This window comes from Bos mutus, chromosome 19, assembly GCF_027580195.1.
Source record: "Bos mutus isolate GX-2022 chromosome 19, NWIPB_WYAK_1.1, whole genome shotgun sequence".
NCBI lineage: Eukaryota > Metazoa > Chordata > Mammalia > Artiodactyla > Bovidae > Bos > Bos mutus.
Genome location: NC_091635.1, coordinates 13,567,034 through 13,585,734, shown reverse-complemented (window position 1 = coordinate 13,585,734; position 18,701 = coordinate 13,567,034). Strand labels below are relative to the sequence as shown.

The following is an 18,701-nucleotide window of genomic DNA, read 5'->3' as shown; positions in this document are numbered from 1 at the left end:
AACTGTTTTCTGAGAAGAAATTAAGTTCTGTTTGGTTGAGCCACTGCATTTTTAGCCTCCCCAAAGCACAGCTTCAGTAGAGAACTGCAGGCTGGAAACCACTTTCCCCCAAAATGTTGCAGGCACTGCTCCACTGGTGCAGACTTACTATTCAGAGGCTCAGCGCCATTCTGATTGCTGATCTGTTTTTTCTCTGGAAGCTTTTGCAAGACCTCCTTTTCTGAGACTAGTGATCTGACATTTTATGATGTGCCTTGATGCTAGTCACTTAATGAGCCCTTTTCATCTGGAAACACACGTCTGTTCCTCCCCTTTACCTTGTTCTCTTACAGAATTTAAACCCCTGGACTGATTCTCTAATTTTCTCACTTGCTCTTCAACTCTTTTGCTCAATGTATTCCTTCCCTCATGGTTTTATTTTAAACTGTGTTTTCTTCCATTCAATCCTCTATTATGTGTGCATGCTAAGTTGCTTCATTTGTGTCCGATTCTTTGTGACCCTATGGACTGTAGCCTGCCAGGCTCGTCTGTCCATGGGATTCTCCAGGACAAGAATACTGGTTACCATGCCCCACTCCAGGAGATGGAACCTGAGTTTCTTAAATCTCCCGAATTGGCAGGCAGATTCTTTACCACTAGCGCCACGTGGGAAGCCCCAATCTCTTACCTAATAGCATTAATGTTTTTTTCCTTAAGTTTTACTCTTTGTTATCTAAGGTGTTCTTCTTTTTTTTTCCCCCAGTATATTTTGGTCTCTGCCTTTCAGGTTACAAAGTTTCAGCAAACATCTGGAAATCCTTTGTTTTAGATCTTTCATCTTTCTTTTAAAAAATGCATATTCTTGTTTTAATATTTATCTGGCTGTGTCGGGCCTTAATGAGTTGGGCATACGGGATATTTCATCATGGTGCGTGGGCATTCATTGCAGCACAGAGCTCCAGAGTTCATGGGCTCAGGAGCTGCAGCACACAGGCTTAGTTGCCCCATGACATGTGGGCTCTTAGTTCCAGATCAGGGATTGAACCCACGTCCTCAGCACCAGAAGGGTGATTCTTCATCACTGGACCACCAGGGAAGTCCCTGTCTGCTCATCTTTCAGGGGGACATACTAAGAAGATGACTAGAAGATCTGAGGATACAGTTGGGACTTACCAACTGTGGGTTTCACTGTCGGGTGATCTGGCTAACTGCTCTGTTGAAGAACCCCTGACGTTAATACCCGTAGGTCTTTTCTCTGAATAGTCAAATAAGAGTCTTCCAGTCTCTGACCTGGAAGGTATAAGCCTAGTTGCCAGAGTTCTAGAAACCACCACCCAGTAAATAACTTTCACTCAATCTCTGTCTTCAATACAATCATACCCAGGTGCCCTCCATGAGAAAGACTCTGTTTTCCATCACTAACAAAGAAACCTCCAGCAATCTGATGAGTTGGAGGTGAGTAGTTGCTGACACACATGAAGTAAAGGAGGAGATGGGGGGCAGGGTCAGTTCAGTTCAGTTTAGTCGCTCACTCGTGTCCGACTCTGCGATCCCATGAATTGTAGCACGCCAGGCCTCCCTGTCCATCACCAACTCCTGGAGTTCACTCAAACTCACGTCCATCGAGTCGGTGATGCCATCCAGCCATCTCATCCTCTGTCGTCCCCTTCTCCTCCTGCTCCCAATCCCTCCCAGCATCAGAGTCTTTTCCAAAGAGTCAACTCTTCGCATGAGGTGGCCAAAGTACTGGAGTTTCAGCTTTAGCATCAGTCCTTCCAAAGAACACCCAGGACTGATCTCCTTCAGAATGCACTGGTTGGATCTCCTTGCAGTCCAAGGGACTCTCAAGAGTCTTCTCCAACACCACAGTTCAAAAGCATCAATTCTTTGATGCTCAGCTTTCGTTATAGTCCAACTCTCACATACATACATGACCACTGGAAAAGCCATAGCCTTGACTAGATAGACCTTTGTTGGCAAAGTAATGTCTCTGCTTTTGAATATGCTATCTAGGTTGGTCATAACTTTCCTTTCAAGGAATAAGTGTCTTTTAATTTCATGGCTGCAATCACCATGTGCAGTGATTTTGGAGCCCAAAAAAATAAAGTCTGACACTGTTTCCACTGTTTCCCCATCTATTTCCCATGAAGTGATGGGACCAGATGCCATGATCTTCGTTTTCTGAATGTTGAGTTTTAAGCCAACTTTTTCACTCTCCTCTTTCATTTTCATCAAGAGGCTTTTTAGTTCCTCTTCACTTTCTGCCATAAGGGTGGTGTCATCTGCATATCTGAGGTTATTGATATTTCTCTGGGCAATCTTGATTCCAGCTTGTGCTTCTTCCAGCCCAGTGTTTCTCATGATGTACTCTGCATATAAGTTAAATAAGCAGGATGACAATATACAGCCTTGTTACTTCAAATAATCCTCCTAATTTTAGTACTACCTACATTCCAGCTAAAATGGACTGGAATGGGTGAATTTAACTCAGATGACCATTATATCTACTACTGTAGGCAAGAATCCCTTAGAAGAAATAGAGTAGCCATCATAGTCAACAAAAGAGTCCAAAATGCAGTACTTGGATGCAATCTCAAAAACGACAGAATGATCTCTGTTCGTTTCCAAAGCAAACCATTCAATATCACAGTAATCCAAGTCTATGCCCCGACCAATAATGCTGAAGAAGCTGAAGTTGAACAGTTCTATGAAGAACTACAAGACCTTCTAGAACTAACACCCCTAAAAGATGTCTTTTCATTATAGGGGACTGGAATGCAAAAGTAGGAAGTCAAGAGAGACCTGGAGTAAAGGGCAAATTTGGCCTTGGAGTACAGAATGAAGCAGGGCAAAGGCTAACAGACTTTTGCCAAGAGAACGCACTGGTCATAGCAAACACCCTCTTCCAACATCACAAGAGAAGACTCTACACATGGACATCACCAGATGGTCAATACCAAAATCAGATTGATTATATTCGTTGCAGCCAAAGATGGAGAAGCTCTATATAGTCAGCAAAAACAAGACTGGGAGCTGACTGTGGCTCAGATCATGAACGCCTTATTGACAAATTCAGACTTAAATTGAAGAAAGTATGGAAAACCAGTAGACCATTCAGGTATGACCTAAATCAAATCCCTTACAACAATATAGTGGAAGTGACAAATAGATTCAAGGGATTAGATCTGATATACAGACTGCCTGAAGAACTATGGATGGAGGTTTGTGACATTGTGCAAGAAGCAAGAAGCAAGACCATCCCCAAGAAAAAGAAGTGCAAAAAGGCAAAATGGTTGTCTAACGAGGCCTTACAAACAGCTATGACAAGAAGAGAGGAGAAAGGCAAAGGAGAAAAGGAAAGATATACCCATTTGAATGCAGAGTTCCAAAGAACAGCAAGGAGAGATAAGAAAGCCTTCCTCAGTGATCAAGGCAAAAATATAGAGGAATACAATAGAATGGGAAAAACTAGAGATCTCTTCAAGAAAATTAGAGATCCCAAGGGGACATTTCATGCAAAGATGGGCACAATAAAGGACAGAAACAGTATGGACCTAACAGAAGCAGACCGTATTAAGAAGAGGTGGCAAGAATGCACAGAAGAACTGTACAAAAAAGATCTTCATGACCCAGATAACCATAATGGTGTCATCACTCACCTAGAGCCAGACATCCTAGAATGTGAAGTCAAGTGGGCCTTAGGAAGCATCACTACGAACAAAGCTAGTGGAGGTGATGGAATTCCAGTTGAGCTATTTCAAATCCTGAAAGATGAGGCTGCAAAAGTGCTGCACTCAATATGCCAGCAAATTTGGAAACTCAGCAGTGGTCACAGGACTGGAAAAGGTCAGTTTTCATTCCAATCCCCAAGAAAGGCAATGCCAAAGAATGCTCAAACTACCGCACAATTGCACTCATCTCATAGGGTGGCAAAGTAATGTTCAAAATTCTCCAAGCTAGGCTTCAACAATACATGAACCGTGAACTTCCAGATGTTCAAGCTTGATTTAGAAAAGGCAGAGGAACCAGAGATCAAATTGCCAACATCCGGTGGATCATCGAAAAAGCAAGAGAGTTCCAGAAAAGCATCTATTTCTGCTTTACTGATTATGCCAAAGCCAAAGTTTATTGTGGATCACAACGAACTGTGGAAAATTCTTAAAGAGATGGGAATATCAGACCACCTTATCTGCCTCCTGAAAAATCTGTATGCAGGTCAAGAAACAAGAGTTCAAACTGGTCATGGAACAACAGACTGGTTCCAAATAGGAAAAGGAGTACGTCAAGGCTGTATATTGTCACCCTGCTTATTTAACTTATATGCACAGTACATCATGAGAAATGCTGGACTGGAAGAAGCACAAGCTGGAATCAAGATTGCTGGGAGAAATATCAATAACCCCAGATATGCAGATGACACCACACTTATGGCAGAAAGCGAAGAAGAACTAAAGAGCCTCTTGATGAAAGTGAAAGTGGAGAGTGAAAAAGTTGGCTTAAAACTCAACATTCAGAAAACTAAGATAATGGCATCTGGTCCCATCACTCCACGGCAAATAAATGGGGAAACAATGGATACAGTCGCAGACTTTATTTTGGGGGGCTCCAAAATCACTGAAGATGGTGACTCAAGCCATGAAATTAAAAGACACTTGCTCCTTGGAAGAAAAGGTATTACCAACCTAAACAGCTTATTAAAAGCAGAGACATTACTTTGCCAACAAAGGTCTGTCTAGTCAAAGCTATGGTTTTTCCAGTAGTCATGTATGGATGTGAGAGTTGGACTATAAAGAAAGCTGAGTGCAGAATTGATGCTTTTGAACTGTGGTGTCAGAAAAGACTCTTGAGAGTCTCTTGGACAGCAAGGAGATCCAACCAGTCCATCCTAAAGGAAATCAGTACTGAATATTCATTGGAAGCACTGATGCTGAAGCTGAAACTCCAATACTTTGGCTACCTGATGTGAAGAACTGACTCATTGGAAAAGACCCTGACACTGGGAAAGATTGAAGGCAGAAGAAGGGGACGACAGAAGATGAGATGGTTGGATGGCATCATTGACTAAATAGACATGAGTTTGAGTAAACCCGGGGAGTTGGTGATGGACAGAGAGGCCTGGCACGCTGCAGTCGATGGGGTGGAAGAGTTTGACAGGACTCAGCGACTGAACTGACAGCCCAGCTGTACTGTAATGCCATTGATTTAGGGGTACATCAAGTTGCTTCTAAGCTTTCTTCACTGCTGGTTTAGTTAACCATATGACCTTCTGCTTTCCAGTTTCTATTAAAAGTTTTTCTATTATTAATAATTCCTCTCTTTCCTTGACCCCTTTCTTAAATCCCCTTATTGTTATCTTCTTAGGATTTAGAAAAAGAGTGAAGTTAAATGCTAGATACCTCAAATTTAACTAAAACCCTCCACTCGCTTGCTAACCCTGGCCAAACTGGCTTCATCCTCAACCTTCCATAAACTGTCAAGATTGATCTTTCCTGAAAGATAAAGCTGGTCAGAATTCACTTCTTGAAAACCTTTCAACCGCTCCCAAATGCCTTCAAAATAAAGTTCAAATTCCTTAGCTTGCAAGCCATTTTCTGGTCTGGCTCCCCACTGCGGTCTCTCCAGTCACACCTAGCCACAAACCACACTGCGTTCATTCCAGTCAAACTTATTGGACTTCCAATGTGTCGGCCCCTCACAGCACTACGCACTTACTGTGGCTTTCCCTTTTCCACTCCAACCTCTCAGCCACCTGGTCAACCCCCCAGATTCAGTTCAAGCAACATTTCCTCCTAGAATCCTTTCTCTGTTCCTAGAGATACACCCTGGGCGTATCCCTAATAAAGCACCTATCCACTCTCACGTGAGAGGCCACCTCACTCACCTTTGTATCCCCAGAGCCAACCACATAATAAGCAATCAGAGAGGGAAACAGCTGACAGGAGCAAGCACCTCATAATACATTGACAGTCCGTTTTTAGCGGAGCTCCCGGTCAGAGGGAAGCACTACGGCGAATGTCACACTCACCAAGTCGTTTTCCCCGGGCCCCGATAGGTGGCGGAGTGGGATAGGCAGACAGAGGGTCCATGGCTGTCCACTCTGTAATACCCCAGAGGTCCTACCATCATCACCCAGCACCCCGCAGACGCTCAAGAAATTCTTGTAGAAGAAATTAAACAGACCACAACAGTGTAGTGAAGGTGGACAGGTCTGAATGGCCTTAGACTGGGGAAATTTTCGATTCTCCGTCTTACCACAGGTGGTCACGCGGTGGGGTCGCGCAGCGAGCATGCGCAGGAGACCCTGGGAGTTGTAGTTCACCAGGTGAAACGAGAAGGGAAAGACCACGCTGAGCATCCTGGGAACTGTAGTGTTGGCTAAGGTGCGCCCTCTGCGCAGGCGCAAACCGACGGTCACTTCCGGGCGTTTTTCGGTAGTATTTCGCAAAAGAAAACCCCAGGGTAACGATGGCTACCTACAGCCTGGCGAACGAGCGACTACGCGCCCTGGAAGACATCGAAAGAGAAATTGGAGCCATTCTTCAGAATGCAGGTTCGGGATACGACGACGAGAAGGGTAACGGGCGCGAGAGCAAGCGCGACCGCTTGCACATGCGCGGTCCAAGTGGGGTTGGAAGGGATCCTAACTGGTGTAGGGGTGGGTGGGGCCGGCCCTGGGGCGGGGCTATACTGGCGGTCTCCGGATAGCCCCGCCCGCTCTCCACTCTGGCAGGTACCGTGATCTTGGAACTGTCCAAGGAAAAAACCAACGAGAGGCTCTTAGACCGACAGGCAGCGGCCTTCACCGCGTCGGTGCAGCACGTGGAGGCGGAGCTGTCGGCTCAGATCCGCTATCTCACTCAGGTGTGTGTCGTGGGACCTGCTACGCTCGCACCCCAGCTCTCTGCCTTAGCCTTATTCTTCAAGAGTCCAGGGAACAGCTTTGGTCCCCGGAGCCAACCAAGACCAGCCCTACCCAGCAGGCCCGTCGATCCTGGCAGCATCCCTCCCTTCCAGGACAGGTTTCCCGTGTCACTGAATTGCATCACATGAGCCAGTGGATGGGAAAGTCCTGGGAGAGGGCATCTAAACAATAGGAAAGTTATAGGATTTGCCCTTAGACATTTGACCTGACCTCAAGTGTATAGTGCCCCAGATGGCTACCTCACGAGAAAAGGAACAGGACTGAAAGGGCTCTGAGGTTATTACAACAGGAAGCACCATTTACTAAACTTTTACAGTGTGCTAGACATTCTGCATTATCTAATTCTATAACAACTCTGAAAAGTGAAACTGTTAGTCTCTCAGTCGTGTCCGACTCTTTGTGACCCTGTGGACTATAGCCCGCCAGGCTCCTTTGTCCATGGAATTTCCCAGGCAAGAATACTGGAGTGGGTAGCCATTCCATTCTCCAGGGGGTTTTCCCGACCCAGGGATTGAACCCGGGTCTCCTGCATTGCAGGCAGATTCTTTACAATGTGAGCCATGAGGGAAGCCCATAACAACTCTAGGAAGTAGTTACAGTCATCCCCACTTTACAAAGGAGGTTAATAGAAGTTAATAAAAGTTCATTGATGTGCCCTAGGTAGTCCAGCTAACCATCTGGCATAGCAAATTCAAACTCAGGGAAGAAATGAGGCAAAAGACCTGATGACTTGTTGGGGAGATGGGTGAGGGAAGGGGTGCTTCACTGATAAATCTGAATCTCCTGTAGGTGGCCACAGGGCAGCCCCACGAGGGCTCCAGCTACTCTTCGAGGAAGGACTGTCAAATGGCCCTGAAGCGAGTGGACTATGCTCGCCTCAAGCTCAGTGAGGTGGCCCGAACCTGTGAGCAGATGCTGGAGAACTAGGCCAAGCAGGTGAACAGCTTGGAGGGAGAGCTCCACATATACCCCAGAACAGAATCTGGAGAGTGTGGGCTGCCCTGTACCTGCCGTATTGGTCAGAGGCCATGAGGACAAGGGTGCAGAAGGTGGGAAGGAAGAGACTTAAGAGACCAAGCCCATGCACAGCTGTGCCCTGGCTCCTCCAGCAGGTTGCTCCTGCCACGCACTTCACTGAGTACGGACAAGCTCAGACAGGAGATGGAGACTTAGACACCCAACCCACTTCCTCATGTCTCTGCCCCAGGCTTCCCGCAGACTTGGACCAAGGAAGACACATTTCTGGTTCACTGAAAAAGACAAAATGAGAACTAAGGGTTTTCCTAATAAAAATAATAACACCAAAACAAGGAGTTCAGACTCTCATTGGGGCATATATGGTGATGTAAGGGGTTGAGGAAGTAAAACCAGGCTGCATGGCAGCTGCTGAGGAGGGAGGGTAGAAAAGCCCAGGCCTTTACTGTGGGGTCGGGGCACAAAGCAAGAGAGGGTGGAAGCTAGGGAGGAACACTGGTGTGGTGTGAAGTGACAAGAGCAAGATATATGGGTCATGGGATATGGAGGCTGGTAGGGGTTGGGAGGACATGTTGAGGGGGAAGATGCTAGGTGGCCGTCAGCAGAGAAGCTGAAGCCAAGAATCAGGCATGATTAGGGGGCAAGGGCATAAGACCCATGTCTGCAGAAAGAAGAGCCAAAAATTATAAAAATAAGTTTTAGTAGTTAAAAAATATGGAATTTATACAAGACATAAACAGCAATTTTATATCACGGTATAGAAAAAATCCAAAAGAACAGAAGAAAAGTCTAAGGGAGGTCAATAGCTGGTTAGTTGTGAATTAAACACTGACCAATAAGTACAGTGTCTACCAAAAATTGTTCTAGTATATTAATTCATGCTGAATAAATCACAATCTGCCCTCACAAGGTTCCATTCTCTGCCCTGGTTCGTCTGCTGCAGGTATATAATGAAGCTGCAAGATCTGGAAAAGATACAGAAATTAACAGATGAGCTCTGAGATCAAGGGAAGCTGGGCAGGGTATCGGGGGGCAAGAGGTGACAGCTTAAACTGGGGAATCAGAGTCTAGAACATTAGCTATAGACCAGGTACACAGCAGGTGCTCAACAGTAAAGATCTGTGAATTGAATGAATGGCTCCCACCTTCCTCCACAGCTTCATCTCCCACTAGGCTGCTCTAGCTGCCATCTTGATGTTGCTCCAAGCACTGCCTGACTTCGAGGGCTGGTCCCCGGGCCTATGATGGCGATCCCTCCCTCCCCACTCTGTAGTCGGGCTAACTCTTCACTCATCGCCTGTGGTCAGTGGTGCAGGTATCATCTGTATTTGTCTCTGGGTCTGCCTGGGAGCTGCTGCTGGCAGAATCCCTGCCAGGGAGGCTCTGGGTCCCTGGAGGAGGGGTTCAGAAGCCCAGTTTACCTGGGGGATGCTGTAGGAGCTGATTCTTCCTCCGCTTGCACACCACGTAGAGTAGGACTCCAGCGAGGATGAAAACGATGGCCAAGAGGGACAGCACAGGGACCGTGGCTGATGTCCCAGCCTGAGGACCCCTGTTTTCTTTCAGCTGCTTCTGGTTCTCCTTAGCCTCAGGCTCTGCCCCCAGACTGTGGCCTGAAGTGTAAGTGGTAGTTTCATGGGTGGGGATGAGCTTGCTGTCCAAGGACAGTGCTCCTTCCAGAGGGGTGGGTTGCTGGGTACGCTGCAAGGTGGATGGCAGATACGTCTGGGAAGTGGTGGCTGTGTCTGACGGTGCCGCTTCTGTGGGCTCGGGAAGCTGGGTTCTGTGAAGAGGTGCATCCACCACCCTAGGTTGAGCATGTCCACATTCTGAAGAAGCAAGAAGTGAGGGATCAGGGCTACGAGGTGACAAGGTGAAGAACTAGACAGAGGGCAGGGTAGCGGGTCAAGGAGAACATCAAGGGAACAGCTGAAGCCCAGGAAAGGAGGGTAGAGGGAGAATATGGGGAGATGGAAGTGAGCAACTACAACATGGAACCCCTGAGGCAATCATGTCCTGGGAAGTCAGGACACCCGGGTTGGAACCCAGACTCTGCTACAAAATAGCTGTGACCTTGCCCCTTGTCACCTAACCTCTCTGGGGTTCATTTCTTTTAGCTGTAACTTAGGGATAATTTTAGTAACAAAGACCAGAGTAGCGAGGAAGAGTAAAAGAAATTAGATAAGTGCTGGGACCTGGAAGAACACTTGGTGTCTTAATGGTTGTGTATTTATTTTAGGAGTAAAATACAACCAGCATATCAAATTTGTGACTTCACAGGTGTTCCTGCTTAGGACAAGTTGCCATTAAGTTTTTCAAAAGTGGCTGTATACACTTATTTACTCATTTCATTGTTTTAAAATTTTACCTCAAAGGAACAATAAAATACAGAACTCTCCTTAATAATATACATGGTGAAATGTCTGGGAATAAAGTATAGTCGAGCCTGCAACTTACTTGGAAGTGTACCAAAAAGATATTAGGCAGATCAATGAGGGATAGAGGGATGCATAGACAGATGGGTGGGCAATAAAGCAAATATAGTTAAAATGCCTTAAACTCGATATTGTAAAATATAAAATATATTTGCTTTATTATGGACATATGTAAAATACATCAAATATAGAAATCAAACATTATAGAATTAGGTGGTAGTTATATGGATGTTCACTGGACAAATCTTTCAACTTTTGTACATGTCTTCAAATTTCCATAATAAAATCGTTCTTGTTGTTGTTTAGTCATCAAGTAATGTCTGACTCTTTGGCAGCTCCATGGACTTTAGCCCCTAAGGCTCCTCTGTCCATGGGATTTCCCAGTCAAGAGTGCCCTCTCCTTCTGCAGGGGATCTTTCCAACCCAAGGATAGAACCCACTATCTCCTCCGCTGGCAGGTAGATTCTCTACCCCTGAGCCACCCGGGAAGCCTCCACCACAAAATACCGGAACATAAAAATAGTGCCTTGATTTCAAGAACAACATTAAGTAAATGCACAGTGATAGGATGTATCGGCAAAAATCATGAAGTGATGGTGAAGGGTTTATGGTAAAGAGGAACTTAAGTCAAAGTATACTGAAGAAGAAAGGGCTGAGGCAAAGAAGGGTGTAAGGTGGACGCACAGGTGCCCTGGGGACAGGGCCTGGGGAGGAGGGGGAAGCTCTCACCTCCACTGTCAAAGCAGTGCATCAGCTCCTGAACCCAGCCGTCAGTGCTGCCTCCACATACATTTTTGAGGGGTAGCTGGAACCTGAGGAACGACCTGGTCTCAGATGTGTCCCCACTCTCTGCCCCACCCCTGCCATTCTCAGCTCTTTCCTGGTTCCAAAGAAGTGAGGTCACTCCCGAGCTTCAGCAGTTTCTGCTGGGACTGGGAAATTCCAGGTAGGTGGGACAGGGGAAAAGGGAAACTGAAGGTGCAACGAATTAGGGCGAACGTGACCGAGAGGAGTGGGGCAGGGGCGAGACGTCCTCCCAGAAGGAGATCGAGTTTGACCAGAGGATCCTGAAGGGCGGGGGAGAGGGGGGGCCCCCGCGGATCCTGAAGGGCGGGGGGGCGGGGAGGGCCCCCCCACCTCCCCGCGCAGCCCTCCCGGGGTGGGTGGTGACATTACCTGACGTAGGAAAAACAGCGCTGATATGCTTTCAGGTATTTTCGGAGATGTCTCATGAAATTCTCGTTTGGGGGGGAATGGGAAGAGACTGTACGATCGCAGGGACAACTCCCAACCTTGCTGCCTTCGTTGCCATTGCCTGAGCGGGATGGAAGTGGTTCGCACAGGCCCCGGTTCAAGGGGCTCATGCAGCTGCTACTAAGACTTCAACCCACAGCCTCACTACAGTGTCTCCCCTAGACCCCAGGATCTGAGCCCCGATCCCGGCTCGACCCACGCTTCACTCTCCCCAAATATGTCCATAATCACACCTGGACCCAGGTGTTCCCCAGCCCATCCCCAAGCCCAGGCAGCTGGCCCTCCCCCTGCCCCCGGCTGCCTTGGGGACCCTGGCTCCCCACTTACTCAACTCAACCCAGCGGCGCTAGTGCCTCCCGCCCATTTCCTTCCCCGGATTCGGGGCTCCGGGCCTCCGACAAACCTGAAGTAGTGGCATAAGCTATAAACAGTAGGACCAAGAGTAACCGGGATGTCCGGCCCAGCTTCATCTCAGCCCGCCGCGTTCTGTCTGACTCCCCGACGTTCTCCGGAGCCTGATGACCAGCCGGTTTCTCAATGGCTTTCGCTTCCTTCTCCCGCTTCGCCTATGATTCCGAGGGACACGGCGGTCGTCGGCGCCGGGGCCCCGCCGGCCAAGGCAGGTCGCGAGGGGGCGGCGCGTCCCTTCCGGCGTCCTCACCGGCTCAAATCGACAGTCCCATCGCAACCGCGTGATCGCAGGCCTAGGGGAAGCGGGGAAACTCCGGGAGGTGGAGTTCCTCCGCCAGCACCCCCGCACCCAGCCCAGAGCCCCGTCGAGTCGGTAGCCAGGAATGATTGAAGAAGGAGAGAGAAAGCGAAAGGAAGCCCAAGGTGCACGGCTAGGCGCGGCTGGATGGCAGCACTGCCCCCTGGGCCGATTCGTCTGGCCCAGAGATGCCAGCACCGCCCGCCTGCCCTCCGCAGCTCAGTCCGTGACCTGCGTCTTAGAGAGGCATTCACGTTTTGACCCGGCTCCAGTCACGTGGGCGGAGTGACTGTCAGCACCAGTCCACGCGCTTCGCGGCGCAGACACTGACCCGGGTGCCTCCGCGCGGCGCAAGACTTTGGGGCGTGGCCACCCGAGCAGCCGGCCGTGGGCTCGGGCAGCCTGACGTCACACCGCACCCCGAGGTATTTACCTTCGAAAAGTGGTGGCGGCTGCAGGTACTGGAGTAGTGGAGCGGCCGGGGCGGGGGCTAGGTGTACTGGGGTTCACCGCCAACCCTAACCCGGTCCAAGGCGAAGGAATGCCCTGCCTCTGATGCCCTCTTCCCACACCCCACAAACGAGTCCAAAACTCTTTCCCATAGGATTAACCCTCTCCCACTTCGATCCTCGATTTAATTCAATCCCTACCTTTGAGGGTTTGAGCCTCAGATTTGGAGCCCCAAATACTATCTCCCGCCTGACTACTCACTTTTAACCCTAATCACCCACTTTCAAGTCTGGCCCCCATTCTCATCCTGAACTCGCATCCTCAGCCCTGAAAACTCCTTTCTGGCTCCCAACATCCATCCATAGATTCCACCCTAAGGGACCCCTCCAACCCACACCGTCCCCTGTGCCTCTCCCTCACCATACATCCCTTCTGCTCAGTCTGGCCCAGGCCCTGTGCCCCTGAAGACATGGAGTTTGTGTCTGGATACCGGGATGAATTCCTTGATTTTGCTGCCCTCCTCTTTGGCTGGTTCCGCAAGTTCGTGGCAGAGCGCGGGGCTGTAGGGACCAGCCTTGAGGGTCGCTGGCGGCAGCTGGAGGCTCAGATCAGAAGGTTGCCCCAGGACCCAGCCCTTTGGGTGCTCCACGTCTTGCCCAACCGTAGTGTGGGCATCAGCCTGGGGCAAGGGGCAGAGCCAGGCCCTGGACCAGGCCTGGGGGCTGCCCGGCTGCTGGGAGATGAGCCCCCACTCCACCTGAGAGACCTAAGTCCCTACGTCAGCTTTGTCAGCCTGGAGGAAGGAGAAGAAGGAGAGGAGGAGGAGGAGGAGGAGGAAGAAGAAGAGAATGGAGAGGAGGAGGGTGCCGGCACCAAAAAGGTAGAAACGGAGGAGGATGGGGAGCCGGCCCCTGGCAGCAGGGAGCCCCCCCGGGAAGCCACCCCTCCAGGGGAGCCAGAGGAGGCCAAGCAGGAGGCTGGAGGTGGCGAGGATGGCAAAGAAGACAGGGCAGAAGATGGGCCGGGGCCCGAGAGGAGGACGGGGCGGAGAGGTGGTAAGAACCCAGTACGCCGCTGGCCCCCTCAGAGCGCAGTTAGGAGTCACACATGGGTGGGCCTCAGGCCAAGCTGGCCTGAAAAGGTGTTTTCATTGATCCACATTTTTTTTTAAGTTTCACCAACATTTAAACAGTAAAGGAAAAAACAATTCCAGAAGTCTAGAGTTAACACCTCAAGAAAAATGTGAAGTTCCCACAGCACACCCCCACATTTATGCCTGGCGGCAAATGCTCGTTCTGTGGAGCCACTGTCCCCTTCCAAAGAGGCTTGCCCTCTCTACCTAGTTCCCTCTCCTAGCCCCAGGAGTATCTGATTTGGTACCCTGCCCCTGACAATCTTCCCCCTCCACCCCCGACTTTTCCTGTCTTCCGCAGATGCTGCTCCCTTGCACCTTTCCTGCCTCTTACTGGTGACGGATGAACATGGCATCATCCTGGGCATTGACCTGCTGATGGAAGGAGCACAGGGGAGCACCGGCAGGGGCTCAGGGGCTGAGAACCTGGCTCCTCGAGCCTATGCTCTCCTCTGCCACAGCATGGTCTGTCCCATGGGCTCCGGAGACCCCCGAAAGCCCCGACAGCTTACTGTGGGAGATGCCCAGCTGCATTGGTACAGAAAGCTGGTAGAGGGTGGGGAAGCCTGGGGGCCTGGGCTTCTGAGCCCCACCCCCAACCTGATGCTGTCTCCACCCTCATTCAGGGAGCTGGAGAATCTGGTCCCAAGGCTGGGAGTGAAGTTAGCCAAGACCCCGATGCGGACATGGGGTCCCCGGCCAGGCTTCACCTTTGCCTCCCTTCGGGCTCGAACCTGCCATGTTTGTCATAGGCACAGCTTTGAAGTGAAACTGACACCCTGGTGAGCAACCTGCAAAGACAGAGTGAGGGGGAGGAAAAGTCGGGCAAACAGAGAGGAAGCAGGCTAGTGGGGGACACTGAAGACAGACAGAATGAGGAACAGAGAAACAAGAAGATGGAAAAATACCATGCCGTTATAGGCAAAGAGAGTACAAATAGACTGAGTGACATATGGGCAGCTGCAGGACAGATGGACAGCAGACAGGGGACCTACGTACACTAATTCTGGCTACCCCACCACCTCCTATAACCCCAGCCCCCAGTGCAGTGCTGTCTTGTACTGTGGAGAGGCTTGTCTCCGTGCGGACTGGAAGCGATGCCCAGATGACGTAAGCCACCGATTTTGGTGCCCAAGGCTTGCAGCCTTCATGGAGCGGGCTGGAGAACTGGCAACCCTGCCTTTTACCTACACCGCAGGTACCATAAGGAGGTCAGGATGGATGGGGGAAGTGGAACCAGGTCTTTGGAACAGGGTCCTGGGCTTGAAGGTTAAGTGCCTGTTATTTCAGAGTCTTGATCCCTGGAGTAACAGCTGAGCGCTGGGTATTTGGGGCTGGGAGCTAGACCCCTGGGGCTGAAGATAGCCTCTTTGGAGCTGAGGACTGAGTGCCCAGGTCCCTGAGAGAACTTAGGGGATTCAGGAGTAGAGATACAAATACTTGCTTCCCAGTTTCACAAGCTGGCAACCTGAAACAAATCACTTTACTTTTTAGAGTTTTTCCTCACCGGTTAAACAGGCAGATTAGCAAATGTTAAAACCCATGGAATTGTCATATGGCTTCTGTGGACTATGCTGTAGCCACTCAGGAATGTTAGTTCTCTGCCTGACTAGAAGCAGACTCAGACCCAGGGTCCCGGGGAGAGGCTGAGGTGAGCCCAAGTCCGGAATCCTGGCCACTGAGCCCTCAACCCCTCCCCTCATCCTTCTCCAGAGGTGACCAGTGAAACTTTTAACAAGGAGGCCTTCCTGGCCTCCCGCGGCCTCACTCGTGGCTACTGGACCCAGTTCAGCATGCTGATTCCAGGCCCTGGCGCCCCCAGGCACCCAAGGGGCAGCACACCCTCCCTCAGCCTTCTTCTCCATGGTGCGTAGGGCCTCTCTCCAGGCATGAGTCCCTCAGACTAGAGAGCAGCAGGGGAGATCAAAAAGTTGTCCAGATCCTAGATAACCCCTCCACGTACACAGCAGACACCCCCACCCCCAGCACCAGGGCACTGCCTGCCACTCCCCAACCCTCGGAAAAGTCACCCCTGCCCACCCTCTCCAGAAGCCCCATCCCTAGGCAGTTTCCCAGCCCCCTGCTGCAGCTCCAGGTCCTCTCAGGGAACACAGCTCCTTTGGAAGAAGGAAGCAGCCAGGTGGTGATCTCCCTGACACCAGGCTCGTCGTCTTTTATCCTCACAGGAGATCCTTACCAGCCTCTCCAGGGGGATGGGCCAGCTCTGATGCCTCCAGTGCCCCAGATTCACCCAGGGGCCTCTTTGGTGAGCCAGAGGGGCCCTGAGGGAGCTAGGGGTGGGGATGTGATCTGCAGGGCCAGAGGTCTTGGGGGACTGAGAAAGGAGGCTGTTAGACTGGAGGGGGCCTGAGGTCAGGTCCCCAGTAGCCCACTCTCCCCAGGCTCGTGGCAGGATTACTACACGTGGCGGGGCCTCAGCTTGGACTCCCCCATGGCCGTGCTCCTCACCTACCCACTGACTGTGTACTACGTCATCACCCACCTGGTGCCCCAGTCCTGTAAGGAGGGCTGAGGCAGGGGGGAGGACTGCATGGAGCAGAGGGGCCAGGGGGCTGGTAGGGGACAGGAGGGAGGGGAGGAGGAGACCATATTCTTAAGTGGCTAGCTTATCACCCAGTCCCTGAGCTCAACATCCAGAACAAACAGTCACTGAAAATCCACGTGGTAGAGGCTGGGAAGGAGTTTGACCTTGTCATGGTGTTTTGGGTAAGTCCCTCCAGGCCTGAAGGGTGGGCGTCTGGGTGTGGAGGTGAACACAGGGTGGGACCCAGATTCGTCCTCTCTGCCCTTCAGGAACTCTTGGTCTTGCTCCCCCATGTGGCCCTGGAGCTGCAGTTTGTGGGTGACGGCCTGCCCCCCGAAAGTGACCAACAGCACTTTACCCTGCAGAGGGTGAGGGTTGAATACCCCCTCCCCCTGTCCCCCACCCCAGTCTCCAGACCTGGTCCCTCTGTTATCATCCTGGTTGGGCAGTGCCCTTCTGATCCCTGCCTCCCCTCCCCTGTCTTACCTGACACGTCTTCCAGCACCATCACTTCCACTGGCCTCTCTCCCACTTCTGACTCCCCAGGATGGCCCTGAAGTATCTGTCCGCCCTGGTTCTGGTGTATCAGCACGGCTCAGCTCTGGGACTAAGGAGAAGGGGGGCCGCAGAGACCTGCAGATCAAGGTGTCTGCAAGGCCCTACCACCTGCTCCAGGGGCCCAAGCCTGACTTGGTCATCGGTAAGAGCCGGGGGTGGGAGGGTGGAGAAGGTGGGAGGAGGCCATGGAAGCTAGCTTCTCCCTGCTGTCCTTCCCTCCGCAGGATTTAACTCTGGCTTTGGACTAAAGGACACTTGGCTGAGCTCGCTGCCCCGGTTACAGGTGGGGGATGGGGCAAAAGAGACCTTCTCTCACCTGCCGCCCAGTCCCTCATTTTCTAAAAGTGTTTTCTTCCCCATCATCTACTCCACAGACATAGGGTGCACCCACGGGTCCTCCTGGCCCCTGTGTCTGCCTCGTGCCTCTCCCCATCCCAGTCCTCTGGGGCCCCAGGAGGTATATGGGGGTGGGAGCTTTTCTGTGAGTGTCTGAGACCCCGCTCCCACCCCAGTCCCTCCGAGTGCCGGCCTTCTTCACCGAGAGCAGCGAGTATGGCTGTGTGATGGACGACCAGACCATGGCGGTGGCCACAGGAGGGGGGACCAGCCCTCCACAGCCCAACCCTTTCCGCTCCCCCTTTCGCCTCAGAGCGGCAGACAATTGCATGCCCTGGTAAGGCCTTCGTACTCTCTGGCTGCTCATCCTGAAAAGCCCACCTCAACCCTCGTCTCTATGGTCCTGGGACCCTCCTGGCCCAGCCCTACCCTCTGCTTCCTCCGCCCGCACTCCTCACGACCCCCACTGGAGGGTCTCAACAACGCCCACACACCCCTCTATAGAACCAGCTCACAAAATCTCTCCAATCCCTGGTCCTCTACCCACCAAAACATAGCCCTGATTACACCCTGGCTGGCCCACGGAGCCCTAAGCCTAGCCCCACCCCACCCCCCGGGAACGTAGAATTTATAACCCCCGCCCCTTGGAATAGCCCAGCCTCTTGGCCCCGCCCCTGATGGAGCCACGCCCCCTCAGGTACTACAACGCTTTCATCTTCCACTTGGTCTACAAGCCCTCGCAGGGAAGCGGGGCCCGCCCGGCGCCCGGGCCGGTGACTCCGACCCCAACTCCTACAGCCCCTCCCGCCCCCGCCCGTAGGCGCCGAGGAGAAAAGAAACCTGGGCGGGGGTCCCGCCGGCGCAGGTGAGGGCCGAAAGAGAGCAGTCCACCCTCTCCCCCTACACGCCTCAGAAAGGAACACGAAACAGGGGAGGCCGAGGGTGAGGCCGGTTGGCGGAACACGAAAAGCTAAATAAAATAACTTGTTTGAAACCACCGAGTCAAACGTTCATCGTTGGGTCCTTAAATGGAGAGAGAAGAAAAAGGATTTAAGGACGACATTTTCCTCCAGCTTTCTTCAGTTCCTCGACCGCTATCCTCTCTCTCTTTGCTTGGGATTCTAACCTTCCTGGGTAATCCCGTGCGTGCGTGCTAAATCGCTTCAGTCGTGTCCGACTCTTGGCGACCCTAGATTGTAGCCCTCTAGGCTCCTCTGTCCATGGGATTCTCCAGGCAAAGATACTGGAGTGGGTTGCCATTTCCTCCTGCAGGGGATCTTCCCGACCCCAAACTTCTTCTAATAATAAGTGTTGATAAAACACTTTCCGGCCCCAGGAACATTCGGGGACCGGATCCAAGTCAAGATAAGACCAAGAAACAGAAAGTGACTTCTCTGGGGGAGGAG

At 51.4% G+C, this 18,701-nt stretch overlaps 3 protein-coding genes across 5 annotated transcripts; 2 read left to right on the top strand and 1 right to left on the bottom strand.

The window, feature by feature from the left end:
- The first annotated feature begins 6,246 nt into the window (after positions 1-6,246).
- Positions 6,247-8,675, top strand: MED11 (mediator complex subunit 11). Of its 2 annotated transcripts, none has more exons than XM_070389342.1 (3): positions 6,247-6,553; positions 6,710-6,840; positions 7,691-8,675. In XM_070389342.1, the coding sequence occupies exons 1-3, from the start codon at positions 6,445-6,447 to the stop codon at positions 7,826-7,828; spliced, it is 378 nt and encodes a 125-aa protein (XP_070245443.1). In that variant the 5' UTR covers positions 6,247-6,444; the 3' UTR covers positions 7,829-8,675. The 2 variants fall into 2 exon arrangements, with proteins under 2 accessions (XP_070245443.1, XP_005906108.1); XM_005906046.2 differs by having other exon boundaries at positions 6,258-6,529.
- CXCL16 (C-X-C motif chemokine ligand 16) lies at positions 8,560-17,008 on the bottom strand. Of its 2 annotated transcripts, XM_070389341.1 has the most exons (6): positions 16,888-17,008; positions 11,969-12,269; positions 11,488-11,626; positions 11,041-11,123; positions 9,298-9,705; positions 8,560-8,841 (listed from the first exon to the last, which is right to left on the bottom strand). In XM_070389341.1, the coding sequence occupies exons 2-6, from the start codon at positions 12,033-12,035 to the stop codon at positions 8,780-8,782; spliced, it is 759 nt and encodes a 252-aa protein (XP_070245442.1). In that variant the 5' UTR covers positions 12,036-12,269; positions 16,888-17,008; the 3' UTR covers positions 8,560-8,779. The 2 variants fall into 2 exon arrangements, with proteins under 2 accessions (XP_070245442.1, XP_005906109.1); XM_005906047.3 differs by lacking the exon at positions 16,888-17,008 and having other exon boundaries at positions 11,969-12,499.
- ZMYND15 (zinc finger MYND-type containing 15) lies at positions 12,601-18,401 on the top strand. The gene is made up of 14 exons (XM_070389343.1): positions 12,601-12,732; positions 13,165-13,779; positions 14,158-14,392; positions 14,483-14,638; positions 14,894-15,054; positions 15,570-15,722; positions 16,043-16,153; positions 16,259-16,375; positions 16,495-16,583; positions 16,671-16,769; positions 16,948-17,101; positions 17,184-17,242; positions 17,472-17,632; positions 17,993-18,401. Exons 2-14 carry the CDS (start codon positions 13,194-13,196, stop codon positions 18,162-18,164), a joined length of 2,253 nt encoding a protein of 750 aa, XP_070245444.1. The 5' UTR covers positions 12,601-12,732; positions 13,165-13,193; the 3' UTR covers positions 18,165-18,401.
- The last annotated feature ends 300 nt before the right edge of the window (positions 18,402-18,701 follow it).